The sequence below is a fragment of the Neoarius graeffei genome, chromosome 11 (genome assembly GCF_027579695.1).
Source record: "Neoarius graeffei isolate fNeoGra1 chromosome 11, fNeoGra1.pri, whole genome shotgun sequence".
In the NCBI taxonomy this organism is placed as follows: Eukaryota; Metazoa; Chordata; class Actinopteri; order Siluriformes; family Ariidae; genus Neoarius; species Neoarius graeffei.
In genome coordinates, this window is record NC_083579.1 from 82,889,843 (window position 1) to 82,911,615 (window position 21,773).

At 42.6% G+C, this 21,773-nt stretch overlaps 1 protein-coding gene across 6 annotated transcripts in view; it reads left to right on the plus strand.

The window, feature by feature from the left end:
* The window catches only part of LOC132894679 (zinc finger protein 260-like), a 414,543-nt gene that overhangs the window by 357,600 nt on the left and 35,170 nt on the right, over positions 1-21,773 (plus strand). For 3 of the 6 annotated variants that reach the window (XM_060934817.1, XM_060934818.1, XM_060934816.1), the window contains exon 2: positions 14,156-14,327. The exons of 2 other annotated variants lie outside the window; for them this stretch is intronic. In XM_060934817.1, coding sequence (XP_060790800.1) covers positions 14,168-14,327 — 160 coding nt within the window. In that variant the 5' untranslated portion in view covers positions 14,156-14,167. Of the gene's footprint in view, positions 1-14,155; positions 14,328-17,288; positions 18,466-21,773 lie in introns of those variants that run through there. One more of the 6 variants, XM_060934820.1, reaches the window with a different exon arrangement.

Consider the following 21,773-nt stretch of genomic DNA (forward strand, 5'->3'; position numbering starts at 1 on the left):
AACACATGATCTGGATTCCCTCTTGCTGACAGAGACCTGGTTGAAACCAGGTGAGAACAGCACCTTTTCGGAGCTCCTCCCTCCCGGCTGTTCTTTTTTTCAGCACCCCGCGAGCTGCTGGTCGTGGCAGCGGTCTGGCTGCTATATTTAAGGAGAGTTTCAGATGCCAAATGTTAACCGCTTATAATTATTCCAGCTTTGAACTGCAGCTGTTTGTGATCGACCTCGCCTGCCCCGTGTTGTGTGCCACAGTCTATCGTCCTCCCAAATTTAATAAGGACTTTATTCAAGAGTTCTGAGTTTTTGTCTGATTTTATTGTAAAGTTTGATAAACTATTGATTTGTGGAGACTTTAATATTCATGTTTGTTGTGCAGCAAGTCAACTGGCTAATGAGTTTAAAGGCCTTTTGGATTCCTTTGGCCTCACCCAGTCTGTTAATGCACCAACACATGGGCATGGGCACACTATCTTATTTCTCACGGGCTTTCAGTTTCCCTCAGAGAAATAGTGGACACTGCCATTTCGGATCACCTCCCCATTGTTTTTGACTTTGCTGCCCCCCCCCCCCCCACCTGCCAATAAGCCCGTTTCCCCAGCTCGCAGATGCTGTATCTTTACTTCGTTGATGGCTGGAGAGTTTGCTGTTGCCTTTAGGGACTCTCAGCTGCATGCTGACAGTGGGCTGGTTCCTTCCCTTTGCCCAGAGAGTCTACTCTCCACTTTCCATTCTACTTGTTCTGCGATTCTGGATTTTGTTGCCCCTTTTTGGCAAAAAAGCATCAAAACCAAGACAGATCCCTGGTTGAATGACCACACCTGTCTGCTTAGGCAACAATGTAGACAGGTTGAATGGCAGTGGAAAAAGGACAAACTGCATGTATCCCTGGGCTGGTTAAGGGACAGTTTAGCTGTTTACCAGAGATCTCTGAAGGAGGCCAAGTCCAAATATCTGCCTTCCATTATAGCCAATAGCTCTCATCATCCAAGACTGTTATTTAATACTATTGACTCTGTTATTAATCCACTCCCCACTGTTCTGTCTGATGCCTTTGCCGCAACCTGTGAAGAGTTTGTCTGTTTCTTTCCTGACAAAGTGGCGTCAGTCAGACAGAATATCAGTAACATTGATGCGTCCCTTGATAACGTGGATGCTCCTCCTACACAGTCTGCTGTTTTTGACCGGTTTGAGACTATTTCTCTGTCGTTTTTCATGAAGGTGGTTAGTGGCATGAAACCCACTAACTGCCCCTTAGATGTCATTCTGGCCAAGTTTTTGAAGGTTTTTAATTCTGTTGGGTCAAGTCTGCTTGTTTTTATAAACACTTGTCTTAATTCAGGGTCTGCCCCAGCTGCCTTCAAACATGCTGTAGTTAGGCCCCTCCTTAAAAAAACCACATCTTGAGCCCTCTGTTCTGTCCAATTTTAGGCCTGTTTCCCATTTGCCTTTTCTTTCTAAGGTCTTAGAAAAAGTTTCTTTTATTCAATTAAACATTTTTATTGAGAAATTCTAGTCTGGTTTCAGATCCCGACATAGCACTGAGTCAGCACTGTTAAAGGTGCACAATGATATCGCTCTGTCTGTGGATGCCAGGAATCCTGCCATGCTGGTGCTGCTCGACCTCACAACGGCCTTTGATACAGTTGACCATGCGGTCCTTGTATCTCGCCTAGAGCAGTATGTTGGCATCCGTGGCACTGCTCTCCAATGGTTTAGGTCATACTTAGCAAATAGGAGCTTTGCTGTGATGATTGGTGACCTCTGTTCTCCATATGCATCCCTCTCTTGTGGGGTGCCACAGGGTTCTATTCTCAGCCCTATTCTGTTTTCATTGTACATGGTACCTCTGGGATCAATTATAAAAAAAAAAAAAAATCTGTCTTTTCACTTTTATGCTGATTTGCAGATATTTACCCATGAGACCCAATGAAAATACGGTGCTTACTAAGTTACTGGATTGTATTACTGATGTAAAGCACTGGCTGGCATGGAACTTTTTGCACTTGAACGACAGCAAAACGGAAGGTATTTTATTTGGCACATCACCCATGTCAAATGTTCTTACAACAAACTCTGGTACTCTGGCCCCCTTTTTTTAAACCATTTGTACAAAATCTTGGTAACGTTTGACAGTGGGCTTAGATTTGATAAACAGATTAGTTCTGTTGTTAGAACGAGCTTTTTTCAGCTCTGTCTCTTGGCCAAAGTGAAGCCGTTTCTCAGTCTGCAGGATCTCGAGAAGGCAATCCATGCATTCATCAGTTAGAGACTGGACTACTCTAATGCCCCTTATGTTGGCCTCAGCCAGTCTTCAATTTTACGTCTTCAACTTGTACAGAATGCTGCGGCCCGATTTTTAACAAGCACATCCAGACGTGAACACATTACTCCTGTGCTGTCGTCACTCCACTGGCTTCTAGTCCATTTTAGAATTGATTTTAAACTTCTGTTTGCTTTTAATGCCATCAATGGCCTGGCTCCCTCTTACTTGTCTGAGATTTTAACTATCCGTGATCATGGTAGGGCTCTGCATTCTTCGGGTCAGCTTCTGTTAGAAGTCCCAAGGTCGAGATATAAACAGTGGGGTGATCGTTCTTTTGCTGTCGCTGCTCCCAGACTGTGGAATAATCTGCCCCCCGACATTCGCACCACTATTGATCTCGGCCTTTTTAAATCGAAGTTGAAGACCCACTTTTTTTAGATTGGCATTCAATCCTGACTAGGGGAGTCTTGTTTTTGAGGAGTACTTTGTTTCGTCTGTTCTATTTCATGTCCTTCTGAAAGGCTTTTAATAACCTGCAGCACTGTGGCACCTTCTGTAGTCAAAACCTGTGTTTTTATGTACTGTGGTTTTTTTTATGTATTGCTTTATACAAAACACTGTTTTGTGTTTTAGTTTCATGGCTTTGATGTAAAGCACTTTGGGTACCTTTCGGTTATTATAAAGGGCTATATAAATACAATTTGACTGACTTTAAATATCAAAATATATTAAATACCAGTATTCATCTATGTTTAAACAAAAAGGAAATAAAGATATGTCATCCTATTTACATGCAAAAGAATCGCTTGACATTTTCTAATAAGCAGTTTGTGGTTGACAATTAGGAACAAAGACACACTGGAGCAAAAGAACATTCAAAAGGGATCATAATTATATTGAAGAAAACATTATATATAAAATTCATTGTTTTTTTTTCCAAATCAGGCTTGTATTGAACATTCTTAAGATAAAAAGGTTAAAGTGAAGGTGGTATCCTGAAAAAAGGGTTTATTAAAAATCATTGACAGTTCAAATACCCATTTGGTATCCCCTCCGTCGCAAGACAGTATACAGATTTCAGGGCAGTGGTGCAAGATGCTTTCTGATCCTCCTCCACCTGCTTGTTGGACTCAGTAATGCTTCGCTGCTATGGCCGCACAGTGGGCTTCTGACACCATGTGTGTCTTAAGAGTCTTGGTGCTATAAAATAAAATTTTAAATATTTAAGAAATCAAAACTTTAATATTTAGTCATGTAGTAACATTTTATACTGATAAAGCCAGTAAAATTGAGTTCCAGCACTTATTTATTTATTTATTTATTTATTAACAGCTGATTACTTCATATGTAAAGATACTGAAAACAACGTGCACACATTAAATGAAGTACCTTAATTAAGTAATGCCATTTGGCTTGTTCTTGATAATGACAACCTGAAGTTTTTCTTTCCATCAGTCTGCCTTGGTCTCTTGGCAGAACTTTGCTTTTCCAATGGTTTCTTCTATTAAAGCATATATAAAAACATTTCTTAGTAATGCAGGGTTGGACGTAAAGCAGTCTCCATTGGGAAAATGCTCTACAAAATCATAAAGGACTCCATTTTTGAAAGACCATGGAATCCAGGGATTCGAAAATTTTAATGTCTTAGTCAAACCCTGTACCTACTGCATGGACAAAATCTTGCTGTATTTGAATATTAATCAAAAGCAACACATCTTTCACAGACAAAATACTCATTGTTAGTTTGAAATTTAGTTAAGTTCCTTTTTGATCAAAGGATTAGTGTTTTTCACGACCCAATATTTCATCTAGATTATAACATAACAAATATAGGCAGTGTTCTCCACGGGCGCTTTTAAAGTGGCGCACCGCCACATTATAATTCTGGCCTGCCACCCTTCCCTTGGCCAAAAAAAAAAAAAGTAGCTTCATCAGTATGCACCAAATAAATCATAAAGTATTTGCTTTATTATAATTAAACAATTTAACATGCAGAAGACCATTAAATGAATGCTTATGGGGCTATGCGAAGTGGCCACGCGATTGCAATAGAAAAACATCCAGCCGGCTGCATACAGATTGTGACACACAGCTCTGCAGATTGAGGTCTATCCCTGCATTACACTACATCGCACCACATTACACCATACTGACACATGGTAACGTTGGAAGCTACAAGCTGCAGCTAGCCAGCAGCTAAATAACTTTGCAGTGCACACGCAGATTGTTTGTTGCGTTATTGTGCAACGGTTACGCTTATCTATTGTCTTTTCTGACCATACACCTGTAGGTGTAATTAATGATTTTGTGTATTTAGGATTGGATAAGTGATCAATCTTTAATAATTACATGAAATCAGTCTCATTGAATCGTTTGAAGTGAATCATTCAAATGAATCGAATCAGTGAATCGAATCAGTGAATCATTTAGTGAATCAGTGAATCATTTAGTGAATCATACCATTAATCCTGGTACTTAATAATAAATTACCAAACAGCTAAAATGGTATCTTCCAAATTATTATTGATCACTTACCATATTACATAAATCATCTGCACCTTTTTTTTAAATTCTTTGGGAGATTGGGCAACTTCAAAGTATCGAAACAGCAGATAGACACCACAAACAATTTCAATAATAATGGAGTTTATTATAACAAAGATAATAAAAAAAATTAATAAAAAGAAAAAATTGAACAATTTAATAGCAGCAGAGTTGAATATTCTGTAAACAGAGTGGCTGTGTGTGTGTGTAAAAGACTAGCTTTGGAGGCTAATTCGATGCAGGAATGCTAGCTGCCCTATCTATAGCCATCTATCTTTAGCTTTGTGGCTAATCAGACAAAGAGATGCTAGCTAGCATGTGCTTCTTCAAGTCTAGCAGACCACGTGGTTAGCTTGTAGGCTAATCGGACAAAGGAATAGCTAGCTACATATACTTTCAGGCCTAGTGTGTAAAAGCTGAAGGTTTTAATTAAAAATAAACATTCAAACGGTCATCCGTGGTGCATATCTATATAGTCTTAACTGTAGGCACAGGAGAATTTGCTATAAAGGTTGAATTGAAAACAATACTTATGATTTTGTCTAAGATTGAGACAAAGGGTCTCGGTTTTAAGGCCTAGTGGGTGAGGGACACGTGCTTCCTTTGTCGGACAAAGGAATTTAGCTCTTGCTAGCTAAAACACGTGTGAAACCCAGATGTGTAAGTAATGAATTAGAATGTTAAGGAAGAGAGAGAGAGGACATGCAAAAACTTATGGATTAACCAATTTTAAATCAACAAACAAATGATAGAGAACCAAAATTCAGTGTGCACACATTCCTGAATATATCTTCACATTAAGTGAAATAACTAATCCCTAAAACTTAAAACTTTCTGCCCAGTGCTTTTCTTACTGCAAAAAGTCTCGTCTTCTGTCTGAAGAAATTCGAGGAGGAAGTTTGCGCTTCGGTGAGAGAGAGAGCGGTTGCTCTGAAGTTTTCTTTGAAGATCTTCGTAGCTGATGAGACGAAAAGTCTTTGTTCAGCACCGTGCACGGACTTAAAGAAAAGGGGGCCAGCCGCTTTTCAGAAAAACTGCTTTTTGCTTGCAGTCACATAGGCTTTAAAAGAAAAATAATGCTTGCAAAACCAGTTTAATAACTCGCTTGAGTTGATGATCGTGTGTTTCCGAAATCTACTTTGATCAGGAGTAGATAAAAAGAAAACGATCTGTTTAGACGTCTGATGGTGAGTTCTCTTTATCTGGTCCGTCTCGCTTGGAGTCAGACACGAAAGAGAGCGAGATGGCGGATTTCCAAGTCCTTTGGAATGCTGAAAGATGTGATGTAAGTGATCCCACCCAGGCGTGACGTAGTCAACGCGGAAGTTGGCTGGGAGTTGTAGTTCTTAGACACAAGATGGCGCATGGTACCTACATTCCCCCTTTTGGTCTCAGGGGTATGACGGAGTCGTAGCACTGAGAGCACCGTACCGTATCATCGCCGTGTCCATAGTCCTTAAGGTAGACTTGTTCTGCACAGTTCATGGTGTCCTGTGAAGACTGTGTAAACTTGTGAGTTCCAGTGAGACAGTTGGAGGTAGAGGCATTTGAGCATGCAATCACTATAGGCACTTGGGCATATAATCACTATCTAACTAGATTAGGGTTACCTCAACATTTAAACAGTGAAGACTACATATATGCTTCATTTTCCAGTGAATACTACATACATACTTCATTTCAGTGAAGACTACATATATACTTCATTTCCTACTCAAAGAAAATAATAAAACAAGAAAAGAGAGGAAGTGGAGTAGAGAAAAGAAGTGTTAGTGTTTAGGGTGTTAACCTAATCTTCTGGCAAGGTAACGGCAACAGGTGGTTTGGCCAGAAAGCGTGCGCTACTATGACCGAAGGTGTCAGGAACGCAGACCCCTTTATCCAGCTTGGCGTATAGCGTCGCTATTTGTTTGTGTAGCATGCATGCGATACCAGCAGAAAAGACCCAGCCACAGAGAAGAAGTCCCAAAACAATCAGACTTAGGGCAGATCCTAGGTCAAGTGACCCTCTGACCCGGTTTTGGGAGACTATGGTCGAAATTCCATTCTGATCTACGCTAAATTATACCATTTTGGTCCCTTCAACCAGCAATTGCTGTTGGAGGGTGTTATCAATCTCAAGGTCATAACCTTCAAATGCGTCAATCATCTCAATCTCCGAATCGTACCTGTCAGTACTAAGATGGTGTAGGGTGATGTCACCTATGTGAATGGTGGCTCCCTGTGGTACACTAAGGAACACCGTTTGGTTTGGGATTTTCATTCATGTGGCTGTGTGGTGCTGGTTGTATGACGTCAAGATTTCAGTTTTTGGAGTGTTAACAACCCACCGACTACCAGCTCTCTCTACTCTAGTTTCCATATCCTCGTCCTTTGCGGACATTTGACCTACACACTTTTGTTTGGGCGCTTTCGCCCTCAGACCGCACAGGCGATCCGTAGTGTCTCTAATAAATGGGTTGCTTGGGCAGACCCAGTGGATGTCTTTAGTGGAGGTGCACATCTCTAGGTTGGGAATAAAATAGACAGAGGGGTTGTCGTCATGGTATGCTACCATGGGTGGTGTCTGTATGTGTATGCGAACATTGTTTTTCCAGAAACCCACGTTGAGGACAGACTTGAGCCTATATATATTGTTTCTCTCAATGATAGGTTTCATACTAAATCTACCCATCTCTAAATCTTGTGGACTCACAAAAATGGGGATAGCACTGCCAAGACTATAGGCCAGGTGTATTTGCGAGGAATGCACATCTCTAGTAGTAGTGGATTTTAGTACATTACCATGTCAAGGGGTGTGAGATACGATGGGACCTTGCCACTACTCAGGGAACTGATCGAGTCACCAACTTCTCTAAGCAGGTCTTGCATTAAATCCCTTACTACTCTGACATATTTGATCTCATTCTTGATTATTTCAGCCAATTTGTCTACAGTCTGCATTGTGTTATAGATTAGATCAGTATGCATGTTAATATAGTTCCCTGCAGGGATTTGCCTAAGCCCTGCAGCTCTTCTTGTTGGGCAAGCAGTTTCTCTCGGATCTCTGGCATTTCCTTTTGCAGAATGCTAACTTCTCTTTTCAGCGTATTCAAACTGACTGTGTTGGCTGCAGAGAGACCAATAGAGAACAAGGATCCAATGGCAGATGCACTGATAATTAAACCCCTGAGGAACCTTTTCTGACGTGTTTTACCGCTCAGTTCTTCCTTGGTGACTATGAATTTTTGTAACTGTTCTAGCATGTGGGTAGTGGTGCATTTAGCGTGTTCAACTGCGTTAGATATCTCGCCCTTTGGTCCATTATTATCGGTCGAAGGTAGCAGTGCCTTGAAGTGGTTGCGGTATACGACCCATGGGTCTAGTCAGGCGTATACTTGTTGAGTGTGGATGCGACAGTTTGTAAGAAGGAGCCCAGGAGCCTCCTGCAGGATGATGCCAGCTGGGGGGCCAGGCTCCACCACCTCACTTGACTGACTCAGTTGTAGGGTGAGGAGGATGCACAGGATTCCGAGGGAGTCCATTCTGTAACATACAGAAGGGTTTTATTTTATTGGGTTGATAAGTGTGATTGGGAATCTTAGTGTACGCTTATAGTTGAGTGATGCGTACAAGCTAGGTGGACAGGATGGGCCTAGTTATCATCCACCCCCTTTTGGAGTGAGGACTGTTCAAAAGGTTTGATTCGATTATTGTGGACCCATCGATATGAGAGCGTTTGATTAGGTCTGGATGCCCTAATGCGATACGCGACAGGGAACGGTTTTCCCACGATCGAAAGGTCTCGACCAGGGTGGTAGGAACTTCTCTGAGATTCAGGCGTAGTAGGCTTTGTGTCCTTCTACTCTCGAATTGAGATTCTTTTGGGCACCTGTAAAGGTTGACTGTAGGTGGCGTTGTAGGTCGCTGACATTGATGTGTGGTGTATGCAGTGGTGACGCTTATGTCCTCTGGTCTGCATAGGGGATACGGGGGAAGAACCATTTCTCGCCCAGTCATCATCCCAAAAGGTGTGACTTCAGTGGCGCACTGAGGGGTGGACCGAATGGCCCTCAGCACCAAGGGAAGCTTCACATCCCAATCTTTACCATGGTGGGTGACATACTCTTGCAGCATGCTCACAATGGTTTGATTGGCTTGTTCAACCTGACCAGAGGATTGAGGGTGGTACGCGATATGGAATTTCGCCTCAACGCCTAGCATGTTCCACAGCGCAGCCATTACACCAGCAGTGAAATGGGTGCCCGAGTTGATGGATAGAGGAAAGTTTTTCAAAGAATTGTGGCCACTAGGGGGAATCGCGATGTCGGGTGTTTCGACACCGGACTCGGTGTGCAAAGACATGAACTGAAGTCCATCAGAAATTTGATCTCGTGGCACTTGGTTGACCGGTGTTCGCACTAATCTCATCGCAACGAGTTTGTGCATGTTTTGTGGGATTCAACGACGGTGGGATTTTGATTTGTGTGAAGCTGACTAAGTTTATGTTGCAGGGCTTGGTTGGGATTGGATCGCCTTGTGAGAGCCGTGTCTGAGAGATGGTTGTGAAGACTTTAGCGCATGTGAGAGGCGCGTTTTGTGGGTTTGCCTTCACCACCAGGGGGGGCCCTACATCCTGACCCTCGCCTGCTGTTTCAGAGGGATCTCCTCCCCCTTTCACGAGATCTACTCGTGGTTCCTGGCCTAGTCATGCCAGTGGGTAGCTTTTGTCATCTTTCTTGGGCTCTTTGGTTTTATCGGTTGAGGAATTTGACTGTTCCTGTAACAGTCTTCTAAATTCAGCCAAGCAGGCCTTCAAAGAGTCCAGCTCTGAGTGGGACTCATCAGGTTGGTCCGAGTCACTGTGTCGGTCATTTCTACCTCTACGTTTAGTGTTACGGTTGGAACGCTCCTGCCATCTCTGGCCAGAGCGGGGATGACTGTTTTGCTGCTTACCGCCTTGTTCCTTATGACCATTCTCATCTGATGAGCGGTTGCCATGGTCACTGTGGCCTTTCCATCGGTCTCTCCTGGCCTTACCTTGCCGATTCTCCCACTCACCTTGGTGATGGTCCGGCAAGGGGCGGTTTGGACCGTAGTTTCTCCAGGTGGGTCCCCCTTTTGGAGCTTCGCCTCCTCCTAAGGTTAGCGGGGGCTTGTCCTCATCCTGGAGGCTATGGACTCTGGGTTCATCATCGTTTCCGTTTGTGGGTTTGACGATGGTCTCCCAGGTCATTTGGGCTAGTTGCCTAGTTTCCTTCATCGAGTAGCAATTTTGCTGACACATCAGTGTGACTTGATTCCGCACGCATGGGTGGAGGTTATGTAAGAAGAGGGATTTGAAACCTCTATCTTCTTCTAAACCTGGTGCATTGCTACCCTGGAAGTAGGCAGTACGTAGCCGTCTATAATATTCACGAGGTGCCTCAGACCGTTTCTGTTTGATTTGTAATGCACGCAATGACGCGGAGGTTTCATCCGTGTACGGCGCATATTCTTCCCTCATGTAATTGCGAAGTTTCAAATAACTATCGCGAACGTTTGGTGGTAGTGTCTCTAAAAAGGCATGGACGCTGCTACTGGAGGTCTTCCAGACCAGTTTAAGCTTCTCTCGCGTTGTGGCTCTCGGTAGGTCCATCAGGCATCGGTCAGTTTCTCGTAAATAATCATTTACGTTGGTTCTTTTATTATCGGGATCGAATCGCTCGATATCTTTGGCAAGTAGGTCAATTTGCTGTATGCGGAGGGCTTGGTGCGTGTCTTTACGTGACCCCCTTCGCTCTCCTGAGTGCTCACTATCTGAGCTACTCTGGAATTGCTCCCGTTCCGCATGAGAGTCGTAGTCTGATTCACCCAAAGGCGGATCAGGGAAGCTGTAGCGCACTGACCTAGGTGTGCTACGGGCCTGGGCTCGGGATGAGCGCAGGGCGACTCCACCCTGGCTAGACGACGACGGAGTCGTGTAGCGAGTTGATGGAGGTTGGTGGGACGCCTGGTGCTCGACCAGGTAATCCTCGGTGTCCAGTTCGGATGCCTCTTCCCGCTCTAAACTTTGACGCATGGTTGGGGGTCTCTCACGCCCCTCGCGCCCTTCTTTAGGGTTCTGCTCCTTGGCAGCCCTTCCAGCGCCTTTCTCGGCTTTCTCTAGCCTTTCGGCGCACTCATCAAGGGAGTCCTTCAAGAGGCTACGTTCCCTATATAGATCATTGACCTCGGCTGTCAACTCGGCGTTGCTGGAGGTCAGTCTATCAACTTCTCCGCGGAGGGATCTGATCTGTTGATCAGTATCCTGGAAGTGTAACAGGAATAGTTTTTACCTAGTGCATTTTGGACACTGATTGTTGTTCTCTTTGGATCTCTCATTTGTGCTATTGAGTTGATTATGTTAGCTTGGCAATCATGCCTACTCATGCCCCTAATGGTTGCCCTTTCGGAGTCAGAGCAGTGAATGAGGTCTGCGATGACCTCAAAAAGAGACACGTCTTGGCCGTTGTCTTCAGTCTCTGAGGCACGAAGGGATGCCATTTTACTTAGATTGGGTATTGGGTAATTAATCAATCAATGAGTCTATCAATTAATTATTATTAATTAACATTAACTATATAATTAATTAATTAACAAGGTTTGTTTTGTTTAGAAATGTTCTCTTATCCTAAGAGATCAATAGGCTGTTAGAATTTGTGATATGGTTATCACACTCCTGTTAACCATTTTAACACACCTGGGGATATACCTTAGCAGTTGCTCAACTGGTAGTTTATCTGCTGCAACAATACTCAAGAAGTCGACAAACCAATCGCCTCACACGGGGCACCAATTATGTAGGTGTAATTAATGATCGTGTATTTAGGATTGGATAAGTGATCAGTCTTTAATAATTACATGAAATCAGTCTCATTGAATCGAATCAGTGAATTGAATCAGTGAATCATTTAGTGAATCAGTGAATCATTTAGTGAATCATACCATTAATCCTGGTACTTAATAATAAATTACCAAACAGCTAAAATGGTATCTTCCAAATTATTATTGATCACTTACCATATTACATAAATCATCTGCACCTTTTTTTTTTTTTTTAATTCTTTGGGAGATTGGGCAACTGCAAAGTATCGAAGCAGCAGATAGACACCACACACAATTTCAATAATAACGGAGTTTATTATAACAAAGATAATAAAAAATAATAAAAAGAAAAGAAAAAATTGAACAATTTAATAGCAGCAGAATTGAATCTTCTGTAAACAGTGTGTGTGTGTGTGTGTGTAAAAAAGACTAGCTTTGGAGGCTAATTCGATGCAGGAATGCTAGCTGCCCTATCTATAGCCACGTGGTTAGCTTTGTGGCTAATCAGACAAAGAGATGCTAGCTAGCATGTGCTTCTTCAAGTCTAGCAGACCACGTGGTTAGCTTGTAGGCTAATCAGACAAAGGAATAGCTAGCTACATATACTTTCAGGCCTAGTGTGTAAAAGCTGAAGGCTTTAATTAAAAATAAACATTCAAACAGTCATCCGTGGTGCATATCTATATAGTCTTAACTGTAGGCACAAGAGAATTTGCTATAAAGGTGGAACTGAAAACAATACTTATGATTTTGTCTAAGATTGAGACAGAGGGTCTCGGTTTTAAGGCCTAGTGGGTGAGGGACACGTGCTTCCTTTGACGGACAAAGGAATTTAGCTCTTGCTAGTTAAAACACGTGTGAAACCCAGATGTGTGAGTAATGAATTAGAATGTTAAGGAAGAGAGAGAGAGGACATGCAAAAACTTATGGATTAACCAATTTTAAATCAACAAACAAATGATAGAGAACCAAAATTCAGTGTGCACACATTCCTGAATATATCTTCACATTAAGTGAAATAACTAATCCCTAAAACTTAAAACTTTCTGCCCAGTGCTTTTCTTACTGCAAAAAGTCTCGTCTTCTGTCTGAAGAAATTCGAGGAGGAAGTTTGCGCTTCGGTGAGAGAGAGAGCAGTTGCTCTGAAGTTTTCTTTGAAGATCTTCATAGCTGATGAGACGAAAAGTCTTTGTTCAGCACCGTGCACGGACTTAAAGAAAAGGGGGCCAGCCGCTTTTCAGAAAAACTGCTTTTTGCTTGCAGTCACGTAGGCTTTAAAAGAAAAATAATGCTTGCAAAACCGGTTTAATAACTCGCTTGAGTTGATGATCGCGTGTTTCCGAAATCTACTTTGATCAGGAGTAGATAAAAAGAAAACGATCTGTTTAGACGTCTGATGGTGAGTTCTCTTTATCTGGTCCGTCTCGCTTGGAGTCAGACACGAAAGAGAGTGAGATGGCGGATTTCCAAGTCCTTTGGAATGCTGAAAGATGTGATGTAAGTGATCCCGCCCAGGCGTGATGTAGTCAACGTGGAAGTTGGCTGGGAGTTGTAGTTCTTAGACACAAGATGGCGCATGGTACCTACATTCCCCCTTTTGGTCTCAGGGGTATGATCTTTGGCTGGATTGAGTTGAAGTTTAAAAATAAAGGCACTGTTCATCAGGGTCACAGTTCTCAAAATTGAATTGAATCGCTGTCCTGAATCATGAATGGAATCACTGTCCTGAATCATCCGGCGCGCATAAAATCTGCGTGCCATCTTGCAACAAGTTTTACCTCCAAACAGCCTGAACTATGTCTGACAGCATGGCAGGGGAGAGATGACATTCACACACACTTTTATTACGTTTTTCAGCTTTAACGTCCATTTAGGTACCCAGACATGTGCGCATACACAGTCACGTTTTGGTCTGGGGAAATCTCTTCTCTCTGCTCTCCCTCCTTTTCTGTTCTCCACAGTCACTGCAACAAACACACAACATTAATTGACAACAGGTGCATTGACTGCCACTCACCTTCCCTGGCCCCGCCTTACATTCACAAACTGACACTAAGCCACGCCCCCCACTGCCACAAATGCGTTTGAAGTTCTTCATACTAACTGTCCAGGTTTTTGTGTCATGCCGAGATGATCATTATAAAGAATCGCGATGCCTCCTCTGCCAGTTAGACGAGGCTGGTGTATATAACTGCAACCAGGAGGACTAGTTTCATTTAATGCTACAGACTCATTTGGTTTAATCCATGTTTCTGTTTAAACACAGTACATTAAACTGCTGATCAGTAAGAAGTTCATTAACAGTTCATGCTTCAATGTAATGAAACCTGTGTGATGACTCTGTGCAGGTAGCAGACAGACAGTTTAGCCTGTCCGTCTGCTCCCTGGCCTTGGCTCTGGATTGTCACAGATCAACTAGGCCTGTTCTGAAACTACGAGCTATGCTGCGAGAAATGAGAGCAGCATCTTCCCGAGTGGGATGGATACCGTCCCGCCCTAACAGATTATTTGTTTGATCTTTAGCTGTGTGAAGACATGAAAACGGAGACATCCATGGATGGAGAGACCTCAGAAGCCTGTGTGAAGAAAGAGGAGACGCTGGAGTTGAATATCTACAACTATGGAGACGATCTTGACAACCCAACTGAAGGCCTCTCTGTTAAAGTGGAAGATCCTGACGATAAAGACCATCTCTGTAAGACATTAGGCCACTCTGGTGCTCAGTAACACTCGCTGTTTATTCTACCCTGCACACTATCTGGTGCACTAAAAGTGCAATACAGTACATTTGGGATGTAGCCTCAGTCTCTCTTATTTTAATCAACAAATTGTGACATTGCAATTTAGATTTTTTTATTGATTAAAGTATGAACTTTGTTTATAGAGCGTGTAACATGATAGCGAGGAGTGAGAGAAACGTATTTATTTATTTAAAATACTTTAGTCGTTATAAACTGATGTTAACCTGAACAAAAAAAGTATGGAATATCACACGATGGGTGTGTGTAAAAATCTATGCCACGTGGTTTTATTTTCATATAACAGCATGGCCCAAAGTGTACGATTCCCCTCAAAACATAGTGATTTGCTTGCTATTGCAAATTTTCATTTATTAATGAATGACACATTGAATGAATGTTTAATTTGTTTCTGTTTACATTTAATGTGGCATAATGTCTGTCATTCTCTCCAGCCACTCATGTGTTTTATTCTGAGACAAAAAAAAATGTGGGTTGTCATGTGACTGAGAAACCAGAAAGCACAAAGTCCTCTGTCCTGAAGACTCTTCCATCTTGGGAAACATACTGACTGATACCTGGGTCTCCTTCCATAAATGTTAAATAAATGTGTCCTAACGTCTTCACCACATTAGAAGATTATAGGGTTTTTTTTTTCCCCCTCTTTCTTCCACCCGTTTTTTGTCTAGTGTGGTCACCTGCTAGTATCCACCCGCTAGCCAGGTCTCTCTAACCATGTGAGTGAAGGCTAACATGTACTTCCTCCAAGACATGTAAAGCCATCAAACTCCTCGTTTTCAACTGAAGCCCATGCTGTGTGTAAATGACTCTTATTGACGGTATATAAGCAAGTTAACTACTTCCTGTAAGTTTTATTTTTGTTAGTGCCTTTTACGTTTTCGGGTCTTCTATTTTGAAGCCCTTCTGGCGTACTCTCATCTGAGAGTCAGCAACTTGCCCATAGGTGTTCACATGTGAACGGCAGCTAATTGAAGAGTATACGGAAGGAAAAGGTGTTTTGAAGACGTTGCCTTGCAATGTAAAGTTTCATTATGGATAATTAAGCACCTAACTGGAAATGGGAACAAGGTATTGTGAGTTTCAACTTGTTTTATGACTGTTTGCTATGACGTGTTATCCTAATTAACTGCCGAAAGGGTGTTTACGTATATCGTTGTTGTATTAGCCATGCTAAGGTTAGCTTATGCGAAAGGGTGCTATATGGATAAGCTGTAATGTCGTGTTAATGCTGGTTTTCTAGCTTTTCATGTGCTTTGACCGATTTATATGTGAGTGAATACTTGATAAATGTCCACATGTGTGGTTAACTGGCATTATGGAAATGTTTATGCTTGTGAGAGCTAATTTTATTTTATTTATCCATCTGCAGCTCTTACGGTGTTTGTGAAGAAAGGTTGTGAAGGAAAGGAAGTATATTTGTGTGCAAATTAAGGATGACGGCTGAACATAATAAATGCTTCTTGAAACATCAGTAAGCTTCATCATTGTCTGTCTGGGGTTCGCTATAGGCCCTTTTCAGTCACGTGACCTTCGTAAACGCGACCACCATTTTGGACATGTAGCGGACTTCGGCTTGAATTGGTTTGAATGCGAGGAAGGCGACAAACGGAGAACATACAAGAAAAAGGAGCGAGATGCAGAAAACACCTTCGCTATCCAGCGATGTAGGGCATTTACAGGGCGAGCAGAGGGAGAAATAACAACAGTAACGACACATTAGCAACGCCGTACAGAAATAACGGTTTATGGCACAGACCCTTTCGGTTCTTGCTCATCTAGCTGCTACAATGACTGCTTAGACTGCAACAATAATACCTAACACACATTTAAGTATCCGTCGTAAAGACGTGAAACTCGTCGAGTGACGAGTGTGTTCATTGATAAGCTAACACAATCTAAAAGTAGACATACCATCACACTGCCCTGGCGCTGTGTACAGTTTACCTTCTATGGTTTGTGCACTCACTATTTGCCATTACTTTCTCCAACCGTTGTGACAGATTACAGGGAACGGCCTGGATTTAAGAGACAAATACATGTTCCTCTTGTTTTGAACACTTATTTGTAGGCAGTGCTTAATTTGTAAAGTGGGAGGTCCCGGAGCGCAGAGGATGAGCAGCTCCGGTGCGGAAAAAAAGAGGAGGGGGGGGGCGCGGCGCTGCGCTTCTGGGCATGTTTTGTAATAACACTGCAAATTAAGTTCATCTGCAGATATTTTGTGGATGTAATTTCATGGGAGAAATCACCAACAAGACAGATATCAAAATCAGACATTAACACTAAATAAACTTGCATTTTTTTGTTTAATTATTTGGGGTTTTTTTTGTTGTTGTTGCATAGTCAAAAGAGCTGTCGGATCACCGGATCCAGTGTAAATAGCTGCCGGAGCCAACGCCCGAGGTTCCGGAGCGCGCTCTGGCTTGCTCCCCCTCAAATTAAGCGCTGTTTGTAGGACACTGCCTCTGATCTGTCCTACAGTCTACCAACAGCAAAGGAACACAACGCTAGCTAATGTCGTTAGCTAATAGCTACTACAGAAGAACAAAGAGGTTACAATGGGTTATTTTAGCCTATTTGGTTACACACTCGCCGCCACAGAATGTTAACAGCAATGTTATGCCATTTCTGGCTAATTTTATTCGTCTTACCTCCAACAAAGTGGTCACTGCACAAGCGCTGGTATGCTGAGGGCTGCTAATCTTTCCTGTTTATGGCCGTTATCCATCTACTCCGTCGGTCAGCATTAGGGCTGAACGATTTTAAGAAAAAATTGAATTGCGATTTTTCTGGCAGATATTGCGATTTCGATTTCAACCACGATTTTTTTTCTTTAAATCAAGTTTCAGTGCAAATTAATTAATACAATAAATTCCATAAAGCTAATATAAGAATGAAAACTGAGGTCGACAGATTTCAAATGTAGGCCTGTTTATTAACATTGAGTGCCTGAGGAACAAGTTATAATAACTTAAAATAAAGAGAGCCATCTTTCTTAAGTAAACTTTTGCTTCTTTTACTTTTCCCATCTACAACATATCAGACATAAAAAAAGGTTGATCAATGGCTCAGCAGCATCAAAATATCGCACTTTTGTAAAGGAATGTACATAAGCATTATAAATTATAACTAGAGCCAACAATTCCCCTGTGGGAAATAAGAGTGATGCAGTGGCTGTAGCAGTCACTATTGCAGGGCCCCTCCCTCCTGTGTGTGAGAGAGAGAGAGAGAGAGAGCGATCAGCCCCTCCCCCACCTGCGCGATCAGACACAGAGACAGAGAAAGCGCAGTTTCTCCTCACAGTGCTCCCTCCAAACAATGGGGATTTACACGAAAACGGAAGGAGATATTCACAAAATTCTTTCATACTGAGTGCCACAAGGCTTTCCTGAATGTAATTTTTTTGTCTGTAGTGTAAAAAATGAGGACAATTTATTGACGAAACAAAACATGGGTCAGTTTAGGAGCACTGAGAAAAACCGCGGCTTTGACGATCCCAGAATCGTGTTGTCTGAGATCGCGATTTTCGGTCGAAAACGATAGATCGTTCAGCCCTAGTCAGCATCTACCGGGATCCGATAAAATGATAACCCTTGCCTTGTTTGTTGATGGTTACTACATCCAGGTGCACAACAATATAGTGGCATGATGGAAGTCTTGCTGAAAATAAACACTTTCTTTGCTGCCGTTCCTCAATGCTGGCTGTGGTAAACTACTGGTAGTACATGTCCAAAATGGTCATGTCACGCATGTCATGTCAAAATGGTTAAAACGTCACGTGAAAAGGGTCCATAGTAAGAGCTTGCCCTCATCGATCTGACAACTTGCTGCCATTATGACGGGCCATGATGGAGGGTCTTCACGGCGTGCCTGCTGCTGCTGCTGCTACTTCGCCATGTGCTGTCTACATGGATTCATCATGAACATGTCCCGACGTGTCAGCGCATGATCCACTTCGGCAATCCAGGCAGCGGTTTCATGGATTTGATGCAATGGTCAAGTACGGTCACGTTCACTGATATTGAAGCAGAACTGAGAGTACACATCTATATTACACAGTCTACAGACTGCAACAAGGTGAGCTCCACATGAACAGCCCTTTTAGACTGAACCAGTGAACTTTTCATACTCCTCTTATCTACAGCAAAGGAAAGAAACTGTTGCTTACACTCACACATGGACACATTCACATAGACTCTTTATTAATGACATTTTATATTTTTTGCATCCCAAGTACTTTGAGAAGTGTGTTCATTACAGTACTTACCTGGACATTTACAGTTGTTTGAGTGTCTGCACGTTAATGCAGCTCTGCTAGTTGTTCATGCTCATATTCTAATTTTTGCATTTCAAGTACTTTGTTTGCCTTTATTGTAATACTTACCTGGATATCTACAGCAACTTTGTTTATTGCAAAGGTTCAATCATACTTGTTAAGAGGTTTCTTCTGACTTAATAATTTCAAATTGAGTTGATGATGTCAGTCAGGTAGCTTCAAGGAGACAGAAGAGCAGATGCCTGGTTCCCAGCACGAAGTTCAAGACTTCCAGAGTGAGCTCCACTCAGTGGCAGTTGTATCTGAGGCACCTGGCCTGAAGGAACCTGAAGGGCCTCGACGCTCTGAACATGCACGGAACCCGACAGAGAAAATGCGCGCACTACAAGATGAAGAGGCCAAGAAAAAGGAGAAACGGCTGCTCTCCATGTACAGAAAATGGAAGCTTGACATATGTAAAGCAAGAGATCAGCTGAAGACGTACATGTCAGAGAGTGAGCTCTGGCCTCTCATTGAAGAGTTTAAGAAAGTGAAGGAAGACGTAATGAACCTGTATTTTGGAATTCGAGATCTTGCCACACCTTCCATCGGTGTGAGAAGAAGAGTTGACACTTGCGAATCGTTTACCACAGAAATCATCACCATTGCTTACAGCAGAGCAATAGACGAAGAAGGTGAGTTTAACGAGGACATGGAAAGATGCCGCCTCCATGAACTGCTCCATTGTGACTATGCAAAGTCTGTCTATGGATCTGCTGCTTCCTTGACAAGTCACAACAAGTCTGACCAACACTCCACAGCTTCGTCCATGGCAGCCAAGCATGCAGATGCAGCTGCAGAGCTAGCAGTGAAGGAAGCAAATTATGAAATGATGGAGGCAGAAGAAAGACAAAGAGAAGTCATCCAAGAGTTAGAGGAACAACAACAGAAGGCTCTGGAGGCACAAAGGCATAAGTTGGAGCGATTGCAGGCAGTGGAGGAAGTGCGGGCAGCTCAAGCTAAGCTAAAGGTATACGATAAAGAGACAGAACGCGAAGCTGCTGACTGCATTAACGATGAAAGGAACAAGAAAACAGAGTGTGCCTGTAACTGCAGTCCCTCTATCTCATGTTGCAACACACCCTCACACAGATGTTTCCCCTCTTGTTCGGGTCTTTCAAGACAGCATAGCCTTAAATAGGCTCCCTGTTCCAGAGCCATTTGTCTTCAATGGTGATGCAATACGGTTCATTGAATGGAAAGCAGCGTTTACCTCACTCATTGACCAAAGAGCAATCACACCAGTTGAAAAACTCTATCTGAAGAAATACGTTGGTGGTCCAGCATGCCAGGTGCTAGAAGGCACTTTCTTCCGGAATGATGCTGAAGCCTATCAGGAGGCCTGGAACAAGCTGAATCGTTGCTTTGGCCAGCCATTCGCCATTCAGCGAACATTCAGAGAGAAGCTCACCAATTGGCCAAGGATTCAACCTAAGGATGTTCAAGGACTCAGAAACTTCTCAGATTTTCTGAATGTCTGTCAAGATGCCATGCCTCACGTCAAGGGTCTTGACATACTAAATGACTGTGAGGAGAACCAGAAGCTTGCCCACAAACTACCAGACTGGGCAGCTTCACACTGGAACCGACAAGTCACCCAATGCCTGAACGAGAAGCAAGAATTTCCAAGTTTCAAGGACTTTGCAACATTTGTGTCAACTGAAGCTGAGATTGCCTGCAATCCAATTACATCGCTTTATGCTCTTCATTCATCAGACTCGAACACTGAAGAGAAATCTCAGAGACACAAAGAGAAACAAGGCCAGTGTTCTCACCACTCACACAGCTACAAACAACACAAATCAAAGGTCAGACCAGAAAAAGGGCTAAAGCTCCATGCATCCTTTGTCAAGATCACAGACACCAACTTCATGCATGTCCCAAGTTCACAGGGATGTTGGCAGAACGACGGAACTACGTAAAGGAGAAGAAACCGTTACGGATGCTTAAAATCTGGACATGGCGCAAAAGACTGTCGTCATAGTCACTGCTGCGACAACTGCAAAGGAAGGCATCCTACAGTCCTCCATGATTACAACTATGGAAAGGAAAGGTGTTCATCTGAAACAGGGATGAATCCAAGTGCCGCTGCTGCAACAACACTCAGTGTAACAGGCGAAGGCTCATCCTACACATCGATGGTAATACCAGTGTGGGTGTCAACTAAAAACAATTCAACAGCTGAGAAGCTTGTCTATGCTCTACTCGACACTCAAAGTGATACAACATTCGTCGACCAAGAAGTGAGCGACAGTCTAATTGCTGACAAGTATCCAGTGAAGTTGAAGTTGACCACCATGAGTGGGGGGAAAAAAACACAGTTCTCCCAAGTGAGTGTGTCTCTGGCCTTCGTGTAAGGGGATACAGTTCTGCTATTCAGGTTGATCTTCCAGTTGCCTACACGAAGGATTGCATACCCGTTAACCATGCTCACATTCCCACTTGAGACGGCTAAACAATGGAGTCATCTCAGAGAACTACACTGCAAAAAATGATCTCTTGTTGAGAGAAAATATCTTTAATATGGGTGAATTTATCTATTATTTCTTATTAGAAGTTTACTCAAACTCAAATATAAGATTATTTAGCTTACTTTGAGACACTTTTACTAATTTCAAGCCTTAAATTTTCTTATTCTATTGGCAGATAATTTTGCTCATTTTAAGCATTCAATTCGAGAAAGAAGCAAAATTATCTGCCAATAGAATAAGAAAATTTAAGGCTTGAAATTAGTAAAAGCGTCTCAAAGTAAGCTAAATAATCTTATATTTGAGTGCTAATAAACTTCTAATAAGAAATAATAGATACATTCACCCATATTTAAGATATTTTCTCTCAACAAGAGATCATTTTTTGCAGTTTAGCAGATGAAATCCAACCACTAAAGGACTGTGAAGTAGGACTTCTTATAGGCTACAACTGCTCCAGAGCCATGGCACCAAGGCAGGTCATCCTAGGAGGAGATTAGGATCCCTGTGCAATATGGACAGACTTAGGATGGACTATTGTGGGGTGCTCATCCCAAGGCCATGATCCGTTGAGCACAAGTCGCCTGTGTCACAAAATCACG